Source organism: Mustelus asterias, chromosome 6 (genome assembly GCF_964213995.1).
Source record: "Mustelus asterias chromosome 6, sMusAst1.hap1.1, whole genome shotgun sequence".
In the NCBI taxonomy this organism is placed as follows: domain Eukaryota; kingdom Metazoa; phylum Chordata; class Chondrichthyes; order Carcharhiniformes; family Triakidae; genus Mustelus; species Mustelus asterias.
In genome coordinates this window covers 107528187-107553803 of record NC_135806.1, presented here as the reverse complement: position 1 = coordinate 107553803, position 25617 = coordinate 107528187, and the positions used below count along the sequence as shown (strand labels likewise).

General features: G+C 42.0%; 1 protein-coding gene across 7 annotated transcripts in view; it reads right to left on the bottom strand.

Moving 5' to 3' along the window:
* The window catches only part of LOC144495050 (uncharacterized), a 78006-nt gene that overhangs the window by 29557 nt on the left and 22832 nt on the right, over nt 1-25617 (bottom strand). For 4 of the 7 annotated variants that reach the window (XM_078214883.1, XM_078214880.1, XM_078214882.1 and 1 more), the window contains 10 exons: nt 25015-25198; nt 23320-23605; nt 22273-22373; nt 18963-19326; nt 17424-17644; nt 16203-16602; nt 9952-10110; nt 8391-8427; nt 1146-1419; nt 153-352 (listed from right to left, as the gene is read on the bottom strand). In XM_078214883.1, the coding sequence (XP_078071009.1) occupies nt 153-352; nt 1146-1419; nt 8391-8427; nt 9952-10110; nt 16203-16602; nt 17424-17644; nt 18963-19326; nt 22273-22373; nt 23320-23605; nt 25015-25198 (2226 nt within the window). The remainder of the gene's footprint in view (nt 1-152; nt 353-1145; nt 1420-8390; nt 8428-9951; nt 10111-16202; nt 16603-17423; nt 17645-18962; nt 19327-22272; nt 22374-23319; nt 23606-25014; nt 25199-25617) is intronic. The other 3 variants (XM_078214885.1, XM_078214884.1, XM_078214881.1) reach the window with 2 other exon arrangements.

Genomic DNA, 25617 nt, shown 5'->3' with positions numbered 1-25617 from the left:
TAAATCGCTGTTAACTTACACCTCACTATATTCACTCATACACACCATGGTTGCAAAGAGTCAGTGGTGTCTCAGACCAACAAGTTTCTACCTAGTTATCAACACAAAGTTTTTTAAAAAAATCAATGTAGGCTCTTGTCTATTTTCCTTACCATGTTTTCGCTTCTGCGATGTTGTTCCAGATGGTTCGACAGAGTTCTGCATTGTTCTATTCTGTGTCCCTACACAAAGCTTTTCCGCATGGCTTCTAGGAGTGGATTTCCTGAGGTTGGGTTTTGGTTTTAGAAACCTGGATCTTCTTGAGGCTCTGCCTGTCTGTGAACTATCAGACTGCTCAGTGACTGAGGAGCTACTAAAAAAATAAAGACCCCTTTTAGTATAAGCTCAAATGAAAATACATTTAAGTTATCACTTACGACAGATCTTGGGCAGGAAATTGAAACTGAGGCAGAAGAGCAGCCATGATCGTATTGAATGGTGGAGCACGCTCAAATCATAGAAATCATAGAAACCCTACAGTGCAGAAGGAGGCCATTCGGCCCATCGAGTCTGCACCGACCACAATCCCACCCAGGCCCTACCCCCACATATTTTACCCGCTAATCCCTCTAACCTACGCATCCCAGGACTCTAAGGGGCAATTTTTTTTTTAACCTGGCCAATCAACCTAACCCGCACATCTTTGGACCATATGGTCCACTCCAACTCCTATTTCTTTTATTCTTAATGTCAAAAAACAGGAAAAAAGGATAAAGGTAGAACAAGAAATTATCGTGACACCAAGCTCGAGTTCAAAATGCTTGCAGATTGGAGAAAGGAGGACCAATGATGATGGGATTTCAATAATTGAGAGATCTGGGGAAAGAATAGGTAAAAGCAGAAGCAGGCACAAGACACAAAAGAAAGGAAGAATTATACAGGAAGGCACATTTAAAGCTTTGAAACAGCACGAGATGTGTTTGTTTTCCATCATTTCAGATTTAATACTAATTTCTAAATCAAGTTCTAGTTATTGACATACCAGTACATTAATCCTTTTAGATCACCGAGTTACAGATTGGAGTATGTGAAAAGTTTGATGAAGCACTGAACAATTTATGGAAAAAATAATTTATCCTTTCCTACCACAAGATTAGTGAGCTCACCTAAAGCTAGCATTGCAAGAATCTTCTTTTGAAAGAGAAGGTTCTTTGTCCAACCCATCCTTCTGATCCTTCTCTGTGGGAACACTCTGCTCGCCAAGTGTGCTAGATTCAGTGTGCAAATCAGGAGCAGTATCACAGACTACCACCTGCATGGAAGGAGGATCACTACCGAGGTCAGTTGCCTGCTCCACATTCTTCTGATCTACACAGCTTACATCAGTGTATACAGCATCCTGTAAACCATCATTAGCCTCTGTATTCTGGTCGTCCTCTTCTAAAGAGACAATAACACGAGGTTTAAAATTAACGTAACTACCAGAGACGAACTGCTTTGCTTGTTATATGTAGTGACATCATAAACACATTCTTTTGGAATGCATTTGCAATGTTGCCACATACAACAACCAGAGCAACTCTTACCACCGAGCTACCAATTGCTTATACAAAATACAAATTGGTTGTTTGTTAGAGTCAAATATTTATTAAAATCTTTGCCCAGTCTACAAGTTAAAACACTTCATAAGCACTCAATCATTCCAGCCCGAAAATGACTTTGGTTACGAAGATTCTCAAAATAAGATGCGCTGTCATTATTGCGTAATGTAATCAAAAATACCTTTCTTGACCCCTGTTGGGCAGCACAGTGGTTAGCACTGTTGCCTCACAGCGCCAGGGACCCGGGTTCGATTCCCGGCTTGGGTCACTGTCTGTGTGGAGTTTGCCTGTTCTCCTTGTGTCTGTGTGGGTTCCCTCCGGGTGTTCTGGTTTCCTCCCACAGTCTGAAAGACGAGCTGGTTAAGTGCATTGGCCATGCTAAAATTCTCCCTCAGGCGCCGGAGTGTGGCAACTGGGGGATTTTCACAGTAACTTAATTGCAGTGTTAATGTAAGCCTTCTTGTGACAATAATAAAAAACATTTTAACTTAAACTTAAAACTATGAAAATCCTTTGCTCAAAGTATTCACAAACAATATTTTCCAAACTGTTTATCAGGATGTTAGATAGAAAATTTAATCAAATTTCACTGCGCAGTTTTTGGAGGTACTAAACAGAATACACATGATGATGCTATTGACCGATGAGGATAAAGCATGCCACGAATAAAAAACAATGGTAGCAAAAATACATTGCTTTAGTTCAGGGTTTCCCAAACTGGTTTCCGCAGAACATTGGGTTTAACATAAGAACATAAGAACAAGGAGCAGGAGTAAGCCATCTGGCCTCTCGAGCCTGCTCCGCCATTCAATAAGACCTGATCTTTTTGTGGACTCAGCTCCACTCACCCACCTGCTCACCATAACCCTTAATTCCTTTACTGTTCAAAAATGTATCTATCCTTGCCTTAAAAACATTCAATGAGGTAGCCTCAACTGCTTCACAGGGCAGGGAATTCCACAGATTCACAATCCTTTGCGTGAAGAAGTTCCTCCTCAATTCAGTCCTAAATCTGCTTCCCCTTATTTTGAGGCTATGCTCCCTAGTTCTAGTTTCACCTGCCAGTGGAAACAACTTCCCTGCTTCTATCGTATCTATTCCCTTCATAATCTTATATGTTTCTATAAGATCTCCCCTCATTCTTCTGAATTCCAATGAGTATAGCCCCAGTCTACTCAGTCTCTCCTCACAAGCCAACACTCTCATTTCCAGAATCAACCTAATGAATCTCCTCTGCACCCCCTCCAGTGCCAGTATATCCTTTCTCAAATAAGGAGACCAAAACTGTACACAGTACTCCAGGTGTGACCTCACCAGCACCTTATACAGCTGCAACATAACCTCCCTGTTTTTCAACTCCATCCCTCTAGCAATGAAGGACAAAATTCCATTTGCCTTCTTAATTACCTGCTGCACCTGCAAACTAACTCCTTGAGATTCCTGCACAAGGACACCCAGGTCCCTCTGCACAGCAGCATGCTGTAATTTTTTACCATTTAAATAATAGTCCATTTTGCTGTTATTCCTACCAAAATGGATGACCTCACATTTACCAACATTGTACTCCATCTGCCAGACCCTCGCCCACTCACTTAGATTATCTATATCCCTTTGCAGACTTTCAGCATCCTCTGCACACTTTGCTCTTCCACCCATCTTAGTGTCATCTGCGAATTTTGACACACTGCACTTGGTCCCCAACTCCAAATCATCTATGTAAATCGTAAACAATTGCGGTCCCAACACTGATCCCTGAGGCACACCACTAGTCACTGATCGCCAACCAGAAAAACTCCTATTTACCCCTACACTTTGCTTTCTGTTAGTTAACCAATCCTCTATCCATGCTAATACATTACCCGTAACACTGCACATGTATCTTATGCAGCAGTCTTTGGTGCGGCACCTTGTCAAATGCCTTCTGGAAATCCAGATACACTACATCCACAGGTTCCCCATTGTCCACTGCACATGTAATGTTCTCAAAGAATTCCACCAAATGAGTCAAACATGACCTGCCCTTCATGAACCCATGCTGCGTCTTACCAATGGGACAATTTATATCCAGATGTCTCGCTATATCTTTCTCGATGATAGATTCAAGCATTTTCCCTACTACAGAAGTTAAGCTAACCGGCCTATTGGATACATCCAGGATTTCCACAATAGTGGAGGTATGAAATTTGAAAAATGCTATGATGCGCCTTGTCTATTCAGAGGGTGGTTTCTCCCTGCACTGGCCATTCATAGGCTCACTAGTGAACCCATGAGCAGCCAATGCAGTAAGAAGCCTGTGTGTGAGAGTCTCTGCTACCAGAATCCAGCTCTACAGCAGCACTCCTAACATTAAACAAATTTGCAAGCAAAAGATTCAGTATCAATCTTCCTATTAAAAATGAGAAATGTGTAAGACATAATACTTTTTTGAATAAGAGAACTTTTAAATTATAATAAATGAATATAAACAAAAATAAAAAAGACTTCAATTAATACTTTTCAGGGATTCAAAGGGTTCTGTGGTCAGAAACGTTTCGGAAACCCTGCTTTAGTTGGTTATAACCTTTATGCATGTAAAAAGAAATGGTTAGCGTTAAGGAATACATTCAATTCTGAAAGCTATGACGGAACGGGTCAAAACAGCTAAAGTGTATATCAATTTCTGTGTGCTTAGAAATCACAGGAATGGAAAGGAGACCTGGGAAGGCTGCTCTCTCTCTGTCTCAGTTGGAGGTCCTGTTGCAGGATCTGAGGGACTAAAGTGAGTTGATGTTACCAAAGACAGATGGCTAAGACCAACCTCTGAAATCAATCAGCCCATGGATGGGAGCCAACAGCAGTACTGTGGTCCTTAGATACTGTGTTCAAAGAGGTTAAGGTCCTCAGGAGGACAGGAAAGGCAAGTGTCATTTCCACATTCTGACTTTCCCAGCATCCTCGTACACAAGTTCTCAGATCAACACACCTTTTAGCACCACTAATTTCTCACTCTCCAGGCAACTCTTCAAATCACCACTGAACAGCCAACATTTGCAAACCCACTCCCCTTATCTTTGTGCTATCCCTTTCACATGTCCCACAGTCACCCTCAATAAATGTTGTCTTACTCTCCTCTCCATACAATCTGTTGCATCACTTATAACTCTGCTTTCTCTCCTTACAAGAAAGGGATTGAGCGAACCTCAAAGAGATACAGAGCTGGGAGGCGGGGATCTCAGTGAAAGCCACTGACAATGTGTGACCACGTGGTCCACCAGGAAGGAGTTTTTGTTCCAGAAGGCTACAAAAGTCAGCAGCAACTTGGCATGAACGCCCAAGACACCTGAGGCACTGGTGGTGACATATCGAGAAGACTGATCATCTGCCAAGACCGTATTGGGGGTCTTACCACCTTCAAGCTAAATTTTAGTCTGTCTTTTATGCTCCATGGAACAGCACGTGGCTGAGAAGCAGCTGGTGCTGCTGCCGGTTCCTCCTGCTGTTGTTCCTTTTGTCCCTCATCAAGTGCGAGGTAACACTGCATGAGCTGCTCCCATGCAACAGTGAAGACTGATCAGCAGGAAAGCGCAGATCAAGGTGAGTAAAAGACAAGGCAGGTCAATTGACTTCCGAATGCGCTTTCAGAAGTGCTGTGAGCGCCAGCCTCTCACTTGAGCATGGCTGCAACTATTCAGCAATGAGGCTTCCCAGCATTTCACTGAAGAAGCACCCTTCGCAATTCTCTAACCTGGTTGACCACACATCTCAGGGAAGCAATGAGCATGGTTCATTGACATGAAAGCCAGAATTTTGGGTTAAATCCTCTGTTAGTTGTCTCCTTGAATATCATAATTACTTAGCCAACTGCTCCACATGTTTTTTTTTCCTATAAACCCGAGTTAAATCCAACCAAATCACCAGGCAGCTAAAATGATGACTCTTAATCTCAGTTAAGATGACAGTTAAATTACAAAAGTGTTGCTTCTGCATTATATTATTTGAATAGATAAAGAGACACTGTGATTCATCTATGTACCACTATTCTGGTCATTTATTGAGCTACTTTGTTTTATTAAAAAACACATTATTCTGAAAGAGAACATACAGGTGTGTTACTGCAGAAGAGGAACAGAAAAGGAAGACATATTTTATTGTTACAGAACCATATCTCAAACTAAACACAATGAAATTGTATTTAAAACCAGGCATGGTCTAATATCCATTTGTCATTTTCATCTGGTATAAATTGCACAATTTATAATTTAACTGTTCACATTCAGTGCTCAAAAGCATGCAGAAACTTAGACTCACCTGACCCTTCTCCTGAATATGAGCACCATGAATTAAATGAAAGTGAATTACAACTAGTCAGTGCAGCTTTTGCAATTTCTGTACTGTCACCTTCTGCGCAACTTTATTGAAGAAATAGTGTGAACATTATATGAAGCAGAGAAGCATTTTTGCAACAAGTTAACATATGTAATCATTGCATAAATGAAGAAGTTTAATTAGTGACTTATCTCAGATAAATAAATAGACACCAGTGTTTGAAAAAGAGCCAAATTCCTTGCCTCAGAACCATGTGCACAAGAGATTATTCTCCCCAGAGCAAAAATTGTTGTTTGGCAAAGTTATGGTCTTAGCTATTATAAGGGAAGATTAAGATATGGACTACCCTCAGTACCCTCAGCCACATCCATATTCTATTGCTATCATTTGAGCTAAGGTATGGGCTCCCTTATTGATTAAGGCAGCTTGCTGAGCTCAGGAGTCACCTATACTGAAGCATCAACACTGAAAATGAACATTTAATGTTATTTAAAATAACATTGTATTACAGATAAATAGACTGATATCCCCTCCAAGTCCAGAGTTGAGAGGGTTGGCTTATGAGGAGAGATTGAGTAGGCTGGGACTATACCCATTGGAATTTAGAAGAATATGGGGGGATCTTATAGAAACATATAAAATTATGAAGGGAGTAGATAAGATAGAAGCAGGGAGGTTGTTTCCACTGGTGGGTGAAACCAGAACTAGACGGTATAGCCTCAAAATAAGGGAAGGCAGATTTAGGACTGAGTTGAGGAGGAATGTCTTCACCCAAAGGGTTGTGAATCTATGGAATTCCCTGCCCAGTGAAGCAGTTGAGGCTACCTCATTGAATGTTTTTAAGGCAAAGATAAATAGATTTTTGAACAGTAAAGGAATTAAGGGTTATGGTGAGCAGGTGGGTAAGTGGAGCTGAGTTCACAAAAAGATCAGCCATGATTTTATTGAATGGCGGAGCAGGCTCAAGGGGCCAAATGGCCTACACCTGCTCCTAGTTCTTATGTTTAAGTCGTACACCATCCCAACATGAAAGTATATCACTATTCCATCACAGTCAGTCAGGACCCTGAAACTCCTTTCCTAACTGCACAGTGGTTGTACCTACATCAGCTGGACTGCAGCAGTCCAATAGAGCAACTCATTACCATCTACTCAAGGACTATTAAGGATGAGCAACAAATGTGGCCTTGCCAGCAACACTCACATCCCATAAAACAATTTTTAAAATTCACTATTACAATAGGAGCTTCCTGATAACTAGCCAGAAATCAGTCTTGATATATCAGATTAGGATTAAGCCACAGTAGCAGATGATGTAGGAGACTTTCAAGCAGAGAAAGTAGTTGAAAGTGGATAAAGCTTGGTTTCAAAGAGAGCAAAAAAATACAGAATACAGATCAAGTTTGAAATTGGTTACAAATTCAGACATTAAATGGCCTGAATTTACAAAGGGTAGAAGTGGATTTAGATATGGTGATGCAACAATAATCTCTCCCTCAATGTCAACAAAATAAAGGAGAATGTCATCGACTTCAGGAAGCGTAAAGGAGAACATGCCCCTGTCTACATCAATGGAGACGAAGTAGAAAGGGTCGAGAGCTTCAAGTTTTTAGGTGTCCAGATCACCAACAACCTGTCCTGGTCCCCCCATGCTGACACTATAGTTCAGAAAGCCCACCAACACCTCTACTTTCTCAGAAGACTAAGGAAATTTGGCGTGTCAGCTACGACTCTCACCAACTTTTACAGATGCACCATAGAAAGCATTCTTTTTGGTTGTATCACAGCTTGGTATGGCTCCTGCTCTGCCTAAGACCACAAGGAACTACTAAAGAACGTGAATGTAGCCCAATCCATTACGCAAACCAGCCTCCCATCCATTGACTCTGTCTACACTTCCCGTTGCCCCGGCAAAGCAGCCAGCATAATTAAGGACCCCACACACCCCGGACATTCTCTCTTTCACCTTCTTCCATCGGGAAAAAGATACAAAAGTCTGAGATCACGTACCAACCGACTCGAGAACAACTTCTTCCCTGCTGCCATCAGACTTTTGAATGGACCTACCTAGCATTTAGTTGATCTTTCTCTACACCCTAGCTATGACTGTAATACTACATTCTGCACTCTCTCGTTTCCTTCTCTATGAACGGTATGCTTTGTCTGTCTAGCGGGCAAGAAACAATACTTTTCACTGTATGTTAATACATGTGGCAATAATAAATCAAATCAAATATTCAGAGATCTGGTTATAATGAAATGAATAAGATGCAGCAGAGGATATTCTCATGTCTACTGGTCAACTGGGAGTTCAATACATGTGCTACTGATGGGAATTTTGTTCAACCGCTCTTAAAAACTTAATTTATTCAAGTAAAGATACAGAGAAATGCCCGAATGTCTGCATGACAAACTGAAGTGATTGATAAAGATTATTCAATGATGATTTATGACATGAATGTAGATTGGAAAAAAGTGCTCAAAATTAATCAGTACTCTCCTTACCTTGACTTGCACCTTCACTTCCAATTTCAATAACTTCCTGTAAAAAGATGATTTCAAAGTTCATGTTCTGATAAATAAACTTCAAATTTTTAAAAGGTAAATTTAAATTAATTCATAGATTCCCTACAGTACAGAAGGAGCCAATTTGGCCCATCGAGTCTGTACCGACCACAATCCCTGTTCCCGTAATCCTCATTTACCCTGCTAATTCCCCTGACACTAGGGACAATTTAGCATCTTTGGACTGTGGGAGGAAACCCATGTGGACATGAGGAGAAAGTGCAAACTCCACACAGACAGTGACTGAGGCTGGAATTGAAACTGAGAGGCAGCAGTGCTAACCACTGCACCACCGTGCCGCCTTCCAGTTTAATTTGTAGTTTAGGTAACTACATATGGAGCTTTTAAGTACCTGATATTGCAATGTACGGTAGACAACATTAATGCATAATGTAGAATGTTACCAATTCTTGAGGGGCAGTACGGACAAATATAAATTTAAATGGTCAATACATCAAAATTTACCAACTAATGTATTTATATATTTTGCATATTTCCAAAGCATCAAATTTTATTCACAAATATGTATTTGTGCTTTCAATTTTAACTCAAATATGGAACACACAGTAATTATTAGAATACTGATTATCCTGATATTGAATATTAGGGGTGATTCTCCCAGCCCACGGCACTGCTCAAGTAGCACAGCGGGCCGGGAGACATCAGCAGGGGCTGTTTCCCCGGGGATTTACTCCTGCTCCCCACTCAGGGAACTGGTGGCCTGACACTGCTGGAGGGAACAGAGGTCAATGAGGCTCCCCAGGAGGTCAGGGGTAAGAGGAGTGCCCCTTGGGGACTGCCCAAGGGGAACCTCGGCACTGCCCACTGGGCATCAGGCAGTGTCAAGGGGGTGGGGCCCTGCTGCCAGTCCGCATTGGAATCACTGGCAGAGGGAGGGAAGAGGACGATCGGGACTTGGTGGTGTTGGGGAGGGGCGGGGTGTTGGTCATCAGAACAGAGGGTGGGGTGTGGGGGTGAGATCACGGCTGGCCCAGGGAGCTCTGGGAGACCTGTGGTCAGGAGGGTGGGAGATTTAGAAGACCAGCGATGGGCGGGTTGCAGGGCTGACCGCAACTGGGAGGCCAGCAATGCAGGGCCACTGCGCTACACCGATCTCCATGCTGACAGATCGGCGCATGCGTTGTAGCCCGCTTCAGTGCTATGCTGCCAGCCTCCTGGGCAGGAATAGGCCCCACCCACAGATTTCCAGACTGTATCACACTGCGGCACTCAATGCAACACAGTGTCGGAGATTCATTCTGGAAACCACCCTGGAAAAAACCAGCAGCATTTACTCCCATTTTCCCGCACGTTGGGAACTTGGAATATTTTGGGAGGATCCCGACCATTATATTTTCCAAAATCAACTTTTAGTTTTCTTTCCCTATGAATTATTTAGTCATGGCCACAGTTGGCATTGATTATATTGTTTAAATCTCAGTTCTCATTATAATAAAAGGTGCCGAAGCAAACAGTTGTGGAAACAACAGACTTAACTTACAACAAAAAGTTCGATCTGATCGGCAGATGCTGGGTGGTAATCTTCTTCTGGAGCTAAGGTGCATGACTGACTGGGGTCAGTATTATCTGGTAACTCAGGGAATGACTGTTCTGTTTCACTATCATAGTTCTTGTCTGAGACATTGACTGCTATTTCAAGCTGTGTATAATAAATGGGAGTGATAAGGTAGAAAAAAAAAGTTTCCGAACAAAACACATTTTTAAAGTTGCACTATTCTTTCAGGGTCAGGATTTAGTCTGGTGTTTAGCACCATCCACTTTAGTTTCAGCTTTCTTTAAAGATTGGCTCAGCTTCATCAAGGAATGCAGATTTGTGGGGGAAAACAAAATACAAGTAATTAAAAATAAACCAACAAGCAAAATCAAATTATAAAAAAATGTTTAACTCCATGTGTTATTACAGTTAATTGAATAAAAATTAATTTGCTACATAATCACAGAAAAGGTCAAGCAATTCCTATGAAACTCATGCACCAAGTGATGATGTTCAGGGTCGCTAGGTGTGGACTCGTGGCCATAGTTCCCAGTGGGGTAAATTCTCACTTTCGACAGCACCAAGAGAGGATTTCTCCAAATGAAGGGCAAGGTGCCTCGCCAAACCAAGGTTAGGAAGGAAGGGAAAGGAAATTAAATTAAATAAGTGGGATAAATAGCAATAAAGAATGTTTAACAAATAATTATAGGCTTACAATCTAAAACTTGCATTTAAAACGATTTCCATCTCCAATTCAAGTTACAATGCAAGTAACTCAGACATAAGAAGAGATGGTAGTGTATGTAAGTGGTATTGCCACTGGATGAGTAATCCAAAGACCCAGAATAATGCTCTGGGGACCCAGGTTCAAATCCCACCACGGCAGATGCTGGAAATGTTAAGGATGTGATTGCACTGGAGGAGGTGCAGAGGAGATTCACAGGGATGCTGCCTGGGATGGAACATATAAGTAATGAAGAGAGGTTGGGTAGGCTTGGGTTATTTTCGTTGGAGCAGAGAAGATTGAGAGGCAACCTGATCAAGGTGTGCAAAATTATGAGGGACATGGACAGAGTGGATAAGGAGCAACTGTTTCCCTTAGAGTCAGTCACAAGGGGACATAGGTTCAAGGTGAGGGGCAGGAGGTTTAGGGGGAATGTGAGGAGAAACATTTTTAACCAGAGGGTTGTGACAGTCTGGAATGCACTTCCTGGGAGGGTGGTAGAGACGAGTTGCCTCACATCCTTTAAAAAGTACTTGGATGAGCACTTGACATGTCATAACATTCAGGGCTATGGGCCAAGTGCTGGCAGATGGGATTAGGTGGGAGTTCAGGTGTTTCTAACGTGCGGGTGTGGACTCATTGGGCCGAAGAGCCTCTTCTGCGCTGTATGATTCTATGATCATAAATACCCATCTACTGTCCTTACCTAGTCTAGCCTATATCTGGCTCCAGACGCACAGCAATGTGGTTGACTCTTAACTGCCCTCTGAAGTGGCCTAGCAAGCCACTCATTAGGGATGGACAATAAATGGTGGCCCATTCAGCAATGGCCACATCCCATGAATGAATATTTTAAAAAAGCACAGGTGTTGCATTCAACAAACTGTCTACTGTCTGTACTGGGAGTGTGATTATTGCATCAAATCCAAGGATTTACTCATTTATCTATAAGGTGACAGATTTTAAAGAGATAAAGATGTTTAGGCCACAGCCAAGAGCACTGAAAACTATTAGGACATTTAAGGGAGAATTGTGGGTGGGAGATAACCTTGAAAAAAGTCAAGAGGAGAACAAAGAGAATGTTTCCTCAATTAAAGAATCTGACCTGTTTAAGGTAGTTATTTTGTTTTACAGCAGCACAGCCTTAAAAGTTATCTGACAGAGGGCCCATAAGGAGCTGGGTAACATCCATAACAGTGGTTTACTGCAGTTCAGAAGACTGGGGACAGACAGGGAACATGAGTTTAAGCTGTGTAAGGAGTAGGAGTAGGAGCAGGAGCATACTGGCTGTTTGGAGGTTCTTGTTTTCCCAGACAATAGTAACTACACTTCTAGCTGAGGCCATGTGCTGACACTCGCCTTCAAAAGAGAATTGGGCCAGGTTTTCAAGTAGAGGTCACATTATGTAAAAGGCAAGTGGAGTCTTGATAAAACCTGGTCCATGTGATCTCCTGGGCTGGTTTCAATCACCTACCGGAATGAGGGGGAAATTTTCCAGAGCATTATCCCCCCCTCATTGGCTTTGGGTTCTTTGCCTTTCCTCAGGAGATTGTAAGGTTGCCGGTGGGAGGAGGGACGAGGGGCATTTTAGTGCAGGGAGCAGTATTTAACTCCAGACATCATGAGGTGGAGATTGCTGTAGCAAAGACCAAGCATAGACATAACAGTCAAGTAGCTTTCTCCTGTGCTACAAACCTCCACAGGTGCAGGGAATCCAATATATTTGGGGCGGCACGGTGGCTAGCACTCACAGCTCCAGGGACCCTGTTCGATTCCCGGCTTGGGTCACTGTCTGTGTGGAGTTTGCAGATTCTCCCCGTGTCTGCGTGGGTTTCCATCGGTTTCCTCCCACAGTCCAAAGATGTGCGGGTTAGGTTGATTGGCCATGCTAAATTGCCCCCTAGTGTCCCGGGGTGCATAGGTTAGAGGGATTAGCGGGATAAATGTGTGCGGTTACGGGGATAGGGCCTGGGTGGGATTATTGTTGGTGCAGACTTGATGGGCCGAATGGCCTCCTTCTGCACTGTAGGGATTCTATGATTTTCAATAGGATACATTTCCGCTACAAAACAGCAGCAGCAGGCAAAAAAAGTCAAGAAATTCTAACCATCAGTTCAGTGGAAAAGTTAATGGAATTTGATAAACATAGCGAAGATCATTTCTCTAAAGTGAAACCAGTGAATCAGAAACGTAATGGAAGTCAAAGAGAGACACAACAAAATGAATAAAAGGGCCTTCTAAAATAAAATGCAACTTGTCTTGCAACTAAACATAATTTGTCAATTCTTTACACAAGAGATAGAGTGTACTGGAACTTTGGTTAAACCCACACAGTTTGATACCCCCAGGCATGTTGAACACCAATGTCAGTCATGCAGTAGTGTGGATGCACTCGTGAAGCATTTTGGAATCCCTTCATGGTTGTGATTAGGATAAAGCAGCTAGGCTGCCACGTACGCCCATGGCTGTAAAGTAGTACTGGCTGAACCTCTGAGATAGCTCGATTACAGGCCTGTCCAACCATAGGAGTTAAATGTGGGTGGAGATAAGGAATAGTATGGGGAAAAAGTCACTGGTGGGTGTAGTCTATAGGCCCCCAAATAATAACTTCAAGGTGGGGCGGGCTATAAACAAACAAATAACAGATGCATGTAAAAATGGAACAGCAATAATCATGGGGGATTTTAACCTCCATATGGACTGGTCAACTCAAGTCGGACGCGGTGGACTTGAGGAAGAGTTCTTAGAATGCTGTTGCGATAGTTTCCTCGAACAGTATGTTACAGAACCTACAAGGGAGCAAGCTATCTTGGATCTAGTCCTGTGTAATGTGACAGGTAAAATTAATGATCTCCTTGTGAGGGATCCTCTTGGAATGAGTGATCACAATATGGTTGAATTTCTAATACAGATGGAGGGTGAGAAAGTAGGGTCCCAAACCAGTGTCCTCTGCTTGAATAAGGGGGATTACAATAGGATGAGGGCGGAGTTGGCTAATGTAGGCTGGGAACACAGACTAATTGGTGGGACAGTTGAGGAACAGTGGAGGATTTTTAAGGAGATTTTTCTCAGTACTCAGCAAAAATATATTCCAGTGAAAAAGAAGGAATGTAAGAAGAGGGATAGCCAGCCATGGATAACTAAGGAAATGAAGGAGAGTAATTAAAAACCAATGCATACAGAGTGGCCAAAATTAGTGGGGAACTAGAAGATTGGGAAGGCTTTAAAAAACAAAGAACTACTAAGAAAGTAATAAAGAAAGGAAAGACAGATTATGAAAGTAAACTAGCACAAAATATAAAAACTGATAGTAAAAGTTTTTACAAATATATAAAACGTAAAAGAATGGCTAAAGTAAATGTTGGTCCCTTAGAAGATGAGAAGGGGGATTTAATAATAGGAAACGAGGTAATGGCCAAGGCCTTAAACAAGTTTTTTGTGTCGGTCTTCACAGTGGAGGACACAAATAGCATACCAATAATTGATGGTCATGGGACTGTAGGGGGTGAGGACCTGAAAACGATCACTATTACTAAAGAGGTAGTGCTGGGTAGGCTAATGGGACTAAAGGTAGACACGTCCCCTGGTCCGGATGGAATGCATCCCAGGGTACTAAAAGAAACGGCAGAAGTAATAGCAAATGCATTAGTTGTAATTTATCAAAATTCACTGGACTCTGGGGAGGTGCCAGCTGATTGGAAAACAGCTAATGTAACGCCACTGCTTAAAAAAGGAGGTAGACAAAAGGCAGGTAACTACAGGCCGGTTAGCTTAACATCCATAGTTGGGAAAATGCTGGAATCTATCATTAAAGAAGAAATAGCAGGACACCTGGAAAAGAATGGTTCAATCAAGCAGACGCAGCATGGATTCATGAAGGGAAAGTCATGTTTGACTAATTTACTGGAATTCTTTGAGGATATAACGAGTGCGGTTGACAGAGGGGAACCGGTGGATGTGGTGTATTTGGATTTCCAGTAGGCATTCAATAAGGTGCCTCACAAAAGGTTGCTGCATAAGATAAAGGTACACGGAGTTGGGGGTAAAGTGTTAGCGTGGATTGAGGATTGGCTATCTAACAGAAAGCAGCGAGTCGGAATAAATGGGTGCTTTTCCGGTTGGCAATCAGTGACTAGTGGCATGCCGCAGGGATCGGTGCTGGGGCCTCAACTATTTACCATAACATAGACGATCTGGAGGAGGGGACCGAGTGTAGGGTAACAAAGTTTGCGGATGACACAAAGATGAGTGGGAAAGCTAATTGCATGGAGGACACAGAGAGTCTGCAGAGAGATTTGGATAGGCTAAGTGAGTGGGCAAGGATCTGGCAGATGGCGTATAACGTTGGTAAGTGTGAGGTTATCCACTTTGGAAGGAATAATAGTAAAATGGACTATTATTTAAACGGTGAAAAATTACAACATGCTACTGTGCAGAGGAACCTGGGGGTCCTTGTGCATGAATCACAAAAACTCAGTTTGCAGGCGCAGCAGGTAATCAAGAAGGCAAATAGAATGTTGGCCTTTATCTAAGGGCCAACAAAGGGATGGAGTATAAAAGCAGGGAGGTCATGCTGCAACTGTACAGGGTACTGGTACCTAGAGTACTGTGTACAATTTTGGTCCCCTTATTTAAGAAAGGTTATATTAGCTTTGGAGGGGGTACAGAGAAGGTTCACCAGGTTGATTCCGGAGATGAGGGGGTTAGCTTATAAGGCGAGATTGAGTAGACTGGGCCTGTACTCATTGGAGTTTAGATGGTTGAGGGGAGATCTTATAGAGACATACAAGATAATGAAGGGGCTAGACAGGGTAGAAGCAGCGAGGTTATTTCCACTTACAATGGAAACAAGAACTAGGGGGCATAGCCTCAAAATACAGGAGAGTCAATTTAGAACAGAGTTGAGGAGGAACTTCTTCTCCCACCTCTGCCCAATGAAGCAGTAGAGGCTACCTCGTTAAATGTGTTTAAGTCACAGATAGATAGATTTTTAACCATTAAGGGAATTAAGGGTTATGGGGAGCGGGCGGGTAAGTGGAACTGAACTCACTATCAGATCAGCCATGATCTTATTGAATGGCGGAGCAGGCTTGAGGGGCTAGATGGCCTACTCCTGCTCCTATTTCTTATGTTCTTATGTTCTTAAATGGATTAATGGGTCTGAATGGGCTGGGGGCCTTTAAAGTGAAGTCACCTACACATATTTTAACAGCCGTTAGCTATCAATAGTTTCTTCTGAAATAAACTGGGGCCACTCAGCAGGCAAACAAGCTGTAGTAATCTTTAACAAGCACCAAGAAAAAAGTTTGGACTAGAATTGAGAATCAAAAGCACTATCATTTAAGTAATGGAAATAGGCAGCAAGTTTGGCAGGTTAAGAGCTGCCAGATGCAACAAAACACTATTCAAACTGTTTTTTTTTTAAACTGCACAATAGCTATAGCCTTTTATCAAAAATGAAAATGCTCAGACTAAGAAGGGCTATTCATAAAGATGTCTAAAACAGCACATGTCTAAGCATTTAATGCTATACCTCTTCCATGGTTTCCTCCACTTGAGTTTGAACAGGTTCAGGAGATCGTAGGCTGATTGGTACAAAGGCTGGTGCTTTGTTGACCTCCTCAGGATTGATGAGATAGATGTCGTCATCTTCTACCAGCTCAGGTTCATCATCATCATCATCTTCTTCCTGGGATGCTCTCAATGTCACAAGTCTCATCTTTGATGCTCCCTGACCTTTCCTGGAAGTCTTAGTTTGCATATCCTTCTTATTAACGCCTTTGCTGACTTTGGGTTTAGGTTTTTGAGATCGTGCACGTCTACTCCTGTTCTTATCCTCATTTTCTCCCTCTGATAATAATGTAGAGCTAGTTGATGGTTTCTGTTCTGCCGGGGATTTATAAAATGCTGTAGGTCGGGGCTGCCTTCCAGACCTATAAAAGAAACAGTTTTACTTCTTTGTTTCAAGTAATCCAAAAAATATTTTAATGCCATCAATTAACTGTAAGATCAACCAAGACCAGTTTCAGGCCAGGGACAGCATAATACTTCCATTGGCTCTTCCACCATCTAATTTTACTTACAATATTATGCCATTCATAATATTGTACAGAGATGGCACTCATTAACGCCTTCACCAAAATTGTAATTCCTCTTACATCAACCAAGCACTTTAATTGATTCAAACTTATTTGCCTGAGGAAGCTACCACTATGAGGATGAAAGCTGATTAGATGTACTGACAATATTCTTACCTCACTTTGATGAAAGACTGCATCACAAGTGACGAGAACTAACTTATAACTCAACGCAGCAGCCATTCTTCATGTCAATGTATTATTCTCTGGTACAGAAATCATTGCCAATCCAGATTCTGTGCTCAAAGGGCTTCCTTGCACATTAGTTTAGAAGTAGTCACTGGTCAATGATCAACTAAGCATTCCTTCAGCATTTTTCCCCCCTCAATTTAGGGGCACTAAGGCCAATGGTAACATTTCCACTGCCATTCCAGTTGAGACCAGCTAAATAAGCTCAGAACAGGAATCAAAACAGACATCATCCTTATCTCTATGATGGAGTGTCAAATTACATGATATGCTTTCTCATTGATAATGAGGCATTCATTAGATAAGTAGAACAGATAAAGCTTTTGACAGCCTAGTCACTATGAGGTCTTAAATTCCAAATCTTCCTTTACACTAGCATACAAGTGACTAAAACAGTCCATCCTAGCCCCTTTTTCTTAATACAATACCTAGTTGGTTTGCTTGTAATATTTTCTTGAATAGAATCCAACTTTAAATGCTCATTTTCATTCTGACTGTCACACTCCAATGTCCTTTCTGATTGCCGGGCTTTGTTAGAATCCCAGCAGCCTTTTCTTGATGTCTCAGTATCCAAAGCAATAATACTTTGTCTCTGTAATTCCACAGAATTTGAGGGTACAGGGACTGCCTCGGGAGATTGTACTTTTGACTGAAAACCAAAATACAAACACAGTTTTACTGTTGGACAAATATACAAGTTTGGAACCATAATAAATAGAACAGTGCTAGGAAATTCATATTATCCGTTTTGACACATTATTTCACTCAAATTGGAGACACAATAAGAGTAAATGAAGAAACAGTAATGAAATACGTATTATTTTACTGCATTTTGAGTTTAATGCATTTCATTTTAGCTTTTCAATTATGGAACTGTATGAACATCTGGTTTGAGATTCTAACAGCTTAATTACTGATTATGTAAGAGCTATAATTGGCTGGTTTTATAGTGAAAGTAGCCTCTTGTGTAAATTAAGACAGCATAAATTTGAGTTTACTTGAGAGATTGTTCTGAGCACCACATGTGGCATACAGCTAGAGAACATAGGAGTTTACCAAAGAGTGAGTTTAGCATTAAGGTGTAGTTGGCCTTTCATAAAACAGGCTAAATAATTAAGTTAATGCCTGACTTTCTTTAAACTTTTAAGAACAATCTATATAGGAGGAAAGAGGAGAAAATAACTGAAGCCTGACTGTGAAGATGCCGGCACTGGATGCTTCCAATATCTTGGAACATCGCACCTACAGGATGCATCTGCTTTGATCTCAAATGATATTGTGCTAGAGAAGGTAAGGATACTCTGGCTCGTATAGGAATCTGAAGTATGCCTGAACTGCATATTATAGGTGATCAGGCAGCTGGGCAAGAGAGTTGGTTAGGAATGGAAGCAGACAATATGCCATCACAGAAGGAGGATGAAATACAAGGTACATAGATTCTGTGTGCGCTTAAATGGCAGGCAAATAGTTAGCACTGAACTGCTCTTAAAACTCAATTGAAATGAACACCTTCAAGCAAATGATAGATCATTTGGATATTGGCACTGTGAACACAATATTAATATGTCAATGAAATTAGAAGCTTGACCCACAGCAGGTAAAACTTCAGAGGGCTGAGGCTGGTTTCCAAAACGTGCAGCCAAATGCAACATGGAATTTATTGTGGAGAAATGTGTCGACAGGAAATGCAAGTATAAACTTGATGGAAAAATACTGAAGTGTATGCTGGAACATCATTTCATGGAAGTCTGAAAGGTAGATAAAATTAGAAATAGGATAATAGCATGAATAAGGGCACTGATGTTAAGGAGAAGTGGTCATAATAAATTTGAGATGGCAATAGTTAGATCACAGTTAAATTGCTGCATTCAGTTTCAAGTGGCATTATAGAAATAGCATTAAAACCAGATAGCATACAGTATAGATTCATCAAAATGATACCAGGAATGACTGGCTTTTAGATATACCTGAGATACTGGGATGAGTGATTCATTGGCTCCCCCTGATGGATCCTGCACTGCATCCTGCTGGATGGGAATTGCGTCAGATATCACAGTATCTACAGATTTTGCTTCTGGAGCAGAGCAATCATCAGATCCAGTATTAATAGCTTCACTAGCAATGCTTCCTTCAGTAATGGGGCTATTTGGACTCGGTGTTGTGACCTCTTTGGTTGTAATAGCTTTCTCTTGAACTGCAACCATCTTTCTTTCATCAGTTGACACATCTTTCTTTACAATTGCTTTTCCTAAATTTGGCTTAGGCTTCTGGAATCGGCTCCTTGCTGCTGGGCCTGGTTTTGTCCTGGGTTCCTTTGGTTTCTCCACAGAACTGAAGCAGAAAGAAATATTAACATACAAAATCCAAATTTGGCATCTTTAAACTGTGACTTTATTTAACTCTTTCCAACCTTGAACATTTTACACTGTAGAACGGGCTTCAAAATACACAGACTCAATTCTTCCTCAAAACCTCACAAATAGCCCACAAAAAATTAAAATATTGAAAGAAAGGCCACACTCGTGCATAATTCAGAGTTTGACTGGAAGACTAGCGAGCATGGAAGTGACAATCTATGAGGAGCTGCTCCTAGAATCACATATACTATATCTCCCATGCCCATTGCTTCAATTCTTATCACAAATTTCACCACCACTCTCCCAAACAAGCAGTTCCTCCAGAGACAGAGGCCATGATTCTCCCGTCCCGACCTAATTTTTTGACGGGTCGGGCCAGGAGAATCGCGCATGCACCAATTCGCGGGATTTGCAACATGCGTTCCCGATGCGCGTGCATCTCCCAGTGACGGGATATCTGGCGCGGTCGGGATCACACTGGAAACCGGCGGGAACAGCAGATAAGTAATTTTAATCTATTTTTAACATTATTTGAATGTGATGATCGGGCCCGGGACTGAATTCTCTGGACTCGATAGGATCTCCCACCCCGCCAGTATAATTTTAATCTGGCAGGGTTTATTGTAGCTCCCCATTTTCGGGGGAACTAGCGGGAGACCCACTGGAGTGAAGGGGAGGCAGTCGGGTCCCCAGGGGGTCAGGCGGCGGAGGGGTGGTGCCCCCTGGGCAGTGCCAGCCTGTGCCCATGCCTAGGGGGCACCTTGGCACTGCCCACCAGGCATTGGGCAGTGCCAAAGGGCAGGACCAAGGGGCAATCAGTGGGGGTAGGGGGTCCTACTGCCACTCTGCATTGGGATCCGGTCAGGACTGGAGGAAGGCCAACAATCGGGGGTGGGCATCTGCCTCCCATGGTGGGGGTGGGGCTGGAGATCAGGGCTGACTCGGGAATGCTTGTGGGGGCCACGATGGGGGCAGCACTGCAGGGGTCCCAGGCTGGCCAGCGATCGGACTGGTCAGCAAACGGGAGGCTGACAGATCGGGGCCACTGCACATGCGCAGTGTTCCAAAACTGACAGACTCTGTCGCGAATAGGCCCCACCTCCCTGGCCTTTTGATGATATTCACAATTGTGATCTCTGCATTGCACAAAGTGTGGGAGATTCGAGTCTGAACTCCCATTGAAAAAACAATTGTGATTTACACCAGTTTTCCCGCGAATTCAGCACTTAGAACTTTTTTGGGAGAATCGCCCCCAGAATCTGTGACTGGAGCAGCAAGGATGGGAGAGAGGGAATTTGTGATTCGAGGCTAACGATTCGAGTGCATAAGTTGCTACATAGTGAGTTTTCTTTCATCCTGTTCAAATATATTTTGCAATTACTTCCATTACATTGCAAGAAAATGCAGAAGCTTGGATGATAACTAAGTAAAACACATAATTCATGGCAATTTTTTGTATGCTAACACAGAAATGTTGTATCACAGAATATTCATTCCCTTCCAGTCAACCCTGATTGTTTTTCAATCCACAAAACAGCTCAGTTTCACAGGTACCTAGTTATGGTGTGAGCAAGAACTCAGGAGAGTGGGCGGGGGGAGGGAGGCAGTGAGCAGCAGGGGTGCGGAGGGAGGCTGCGAGCCAGGAGCACAGGGAGGGAGGTGGCAAGTCAGAGGGACAGGGAGGAAAAATAACTCAATAACCATTCTCTTCAAGAAACAACATTGGAATTGGGATTTATGTTGGCATCCAGTGTAATGGTTATATATCATATCTGTCAAATGTTTTCATCCAGTCAGCTGGAGAATGTATCAAGTGAAAACTGAGGAAATGCAGGTAAAATATTTTCAGACTGGGAGAGGAAAAAAAAGTAAAAGACCATGTGGCCAAGATGCTTCAATTTGTGTCCTTCTCATGAGTCGTTAGAGATCAACAGAATGACCAGGAAGTTTATCATTCAGGCCCCCAAAAGGAGAATGAGAGCATATTGTACAAAATAAGAAACGGGCTGGCCATATCCAAGGTGAGGAGGAGCCTCATACATATAGCTCTTTGAAAGCACTTTTAATTAATACTACACCCATGCTCTTTCCCCATAACTCTGCAACTTCTTTTCTTTTCAAATATTTGTCAAATATTTTCAACCCGCCTGTCATTGAAGCTTCTCTTTATTTGCTCTCTCAAAACCTTTCATGATCTTAAACAGCTGTGAAGCTAACACTGAATATTACAGCATGTGTGTGCACACCACAATCGGGAAACTGGTGAAGGAACTCAAACATGGGACAAGCTCCCTTTGCAAGAACTGCCATACTCGTTGTTATATATTTGTAGAGTAATTTGCACTGTGGGCATGTTCCTCTACAATCAACTTATCTCAGATGTCACTGACTTCATTCATACCAGTTGAAATTATTTTTCTGATTGCATGTTTCATTTCCCAAATTCCATACGCCACAGCTTCCTATTGAATGTAATTGCTTGATTCAATCATTCACAAGTGACCTAAAGCTGCATCAGCCACACTCAACACTCCAGAGATGTGGTGCACACTACCACAGCCAACCATGCAGCAACTTGTTTTGGCTGTTACTAACTTCCATAAACAGCTCCTTGTGACTGTCTGATTTTTGTTTCATTGTGTCAAATGATTGGAATTTGAGATGTGAAGTTTGTACATTGTCCCTGTGTCTGCATTTGTTTCCTCCGGGCGCTCCGGTTTCCTCCCACACTCCAAAGATGTGCGGATCAGGATGATTGGTCACGCAAAATTGTCCCTTAGTATCAGGGTGATTAGCAGGGTAAATAGATGGGGGTTATGGGGATAGAGCCTCGGTGCAGGCTCAATGGGCCAAATGGCCTCCTTCCGCACTGCAGGAATTCTATGAAAGCAAAAAAGACAAGAAAAATTCAATGTATTACCGTGATTCAGTGTCGGAATCTTGTGCTTTACTTGCTAATATCTCCTCAGTTATGGTTTTATCAGCTTCTATTGTTTCGGGCATTGGTGCAGTGCTGACCTCCTATACAAAAGTAAAACCAATTCCAGGTTATACTGAATTTGGAAAAAAAAAATAGCAATTGAAAAAAAGACATATAAAGAGATTAATTTTGCTAATGAGCAAAAGCTCACAGGCCCTTTCCTGATGTCAAAATAATTGTGGAGTTTAGTCTTAACATGTAAATGTCACTAATGACATCCCTGCCAGGTGAACAGTGGTGTAGTCAAATTATAATCCCTTTCGGGATCCCATACAAACTAACCAAGTTCAAAATTGACATCAGGACCCGCTGTTCGCGGGGGTTACGTTTCTGTAAAAACTCAAATGGAGAAATTGTGAATGACAAAAACAATCGACAAAGTCAATTAGATAGGTTCCAGCCATCCTAAATTTTGATATGTATAAAGGATCAAAGGCAATAAAAAACTATGGGTGGAATTTTCCAGTCCCTCCTGCCAAAGGATCTTCCAGTCCTGCCAAGATCAATGGGCATTTAAATGGATTACCTCATCCGCCATGGGAAAACTCACCACCTAGTGGGGCTGGAAAATCTCGGTGCGTGTTTTTAATAAATTACTCTGCTCCAAGTGAGAGCAGTTTGAAATGAGAATTTCAATTCTAAAACTGAGAGGTGAACAGAGCCAAATTCTGGCATGGGAGAGGTGGATTCTTAGCATTATTACAGTTTATTAGATGCAGATTATAATCTCAGCTGGTTCTTCAAAATAGCAGGGAAAACATTTTACAGTGCACACAATGATTATTTTTAAAATAAGGATACCAGCAAAAAGAGACTGTTGATGTCAGTCCCCAAAGTTTCCTGTATACTTAAACACTATCAAAACACAACAAAAAACAGAAAATGCTAGAAAATCTCCGCAAGTCTGACAGCATCTGTGGAGAGAGAATAGAGCCAACATTGAGAGTCTGGATGACACTTTGTCAGAGCTGTATATATTATACACACCTTTTCTGACACTTCATTATTCATGATCTCAGAAGATTTATCATCAGGAGCATCTTGTTCCTGCACAGGTGATTCTTTCACTTTGTCACTGGTGTCTTCCTTTGCATCATCATAAAATGCCAGAGCTTCTGAAGCAGTTTGATCGCTCCCTTTTCCACCTGCTCTTTTCCTTCCAGTCACTTTTAAGTTGGGTTTAGGTTTCTGGAGACGAGCTTGCTGTGGTTTCTTAGCATTTTCTGTTGTGACTGGTGGGGTTGTTTCTGATGGTGCTACACTTTCATGGTCACTGAAACAAATATTTAGACATCAGAATAATTTCATAATCAAATTCAGAAATTTAAAATGCAACCAATTTTTAAGATTCCTACTACACCACCGGCATTGACTAATTAAGTTGGAAAGACACAGTGGAATTCGAAGGAATAATTCTAATTGGCATGCAGTTCCCGGCTACAAACCTCTACTTTTACCTTATTTTGTTTCTTTTTTTCTGCTCACCAAGATGAGGATTCCTGTTCTGTGGATGGTGTCGTTTCTACATTGAACACCATGGCCGGAATTTTACCGCCCCGCCTGGCATGGAAATCGGAACGGGCAAGAGGCGGACATTGGAAAGGTCCGTTGATCTTGGGCGGGATTTTACGGTTTCAGGACAAGCAAGACCGTAAAACCCTGCCCCGGTGCAAATATAAAGCGCTCTGTGCAAACAGTGACTTAACCACAACCACAGGAAAACATTCGTTAGACCATCGTGATTTGTCAATTTTTCACTGCACCCAAGATCAAGGCTTCATTCGTGAATTTTGCTTTAACCTTGTGTTTCTGCAGAACATATTATTTGCATTGTTTTGTTTTCTGAAATTATCATTTCAAGTTTACTATATTTTACTGGTAATCCAATACAAGTAACTTTTCCTCGGATACATTACTTATCAAGCTTAAGAACCTAAGCTTATCAAGATGTAACACTTAGACACTGAGCACAAAGAACAAAGAACAAAGAACAGTACAGCACAGGAAACAGGCCCTTCGGCCCTCCAAGCCTGTGCCGCTCCTTGGTCCAACTAGACCAATCGTTTGTATCCCTCCATTCCCAGGCTGCTCATGTGACTATCCAGGTAAGTCTTAAACGATGTCAGTGTGCCTGCCTCCACCACCCTACTTGGCAGCGCATTCCAGGCCCCCACCACCCTCTGTGTAAAAAACGTCCCTCTGATGTCTGAGTTATACTTCGCCCCTCTCAGCTTGAGCCCGTGACCCCTCGTGATCGTCAGCACGAACCCTCATTGCTTATCTTGCACTGCCCGAGACCTTGGCTTCCTTATGTTGCACCAACTAGAAATGCATTGAGTATTCCAGGTGTAAAACATTTGCACTTGTAGCAGACAGATGTGCAAATATAATTTTAGTTAAACAGGATGACAACACTATGCCTCCCAAATAATTTTCTTAAATTTACCCATCATGGGGGCCCCACATGTAGTTGTGCCACAGCAAGTGGGCCTTCAGGTTTGCACCCAGTCCCCAGCTCAGAGGACAGGTGAATGGACAGGCAACAAAGTCATCAAAAAGACACGTAACTTTTACTTTAAACAGAAAGACAATTCCCAGGATGGAAGGTCAACTTTGGGCAACAGCCAGGAGACCCCAAAACTGCAGTCATTAAATTAAAAGTACTATGTAAGCACAAATTACCTTAAGGATTTATTATCATCGCACTTCTCTTTTCTCTTGGTTTCTGAAGGCTGTTTGTTTTCAGAGGTCTCTTGGTGAGTTGATACTTCGCCACTAACCATATGGCATTCATCCTCACCTTCTGCAATGTGCTCCCCGACACCGTCATCTTGACCAGAATTCGAAGTTGAAGATTTCTGGATGCCTATTCAAATTGTACACCAAACAAAAATTACATCTATGTGGCAACTGTTGTCAGAAAAATACATTTTGTACTTACTCAACTTCAAATTCATATGGGTCAGCTTCCCTTCAGACAATATGTATAGTTCTAAAAATCTGTTTGCTGTAGTGGCACAACAGAATTGAGTTCAAACATACTGCTTTGTAGTATTTGCAGTTCCATAATTTTTTATTCTAATAGTGTTGTGACAGGATATCACATCCTCTAATGCCTAGTCCAAAATTATCTGTTTAGCCACCTGAGTGTTTGCAAGCTAATTATTTGCAGATACAATTGCTGAACCTAGTCCTGTTCTAGTCTTATGTTTATGCATGCACATTTATAAAAAGCATTGCTGGATAGTAATCAGAAGAAGGAACTCATACAATTTTCACATTCCT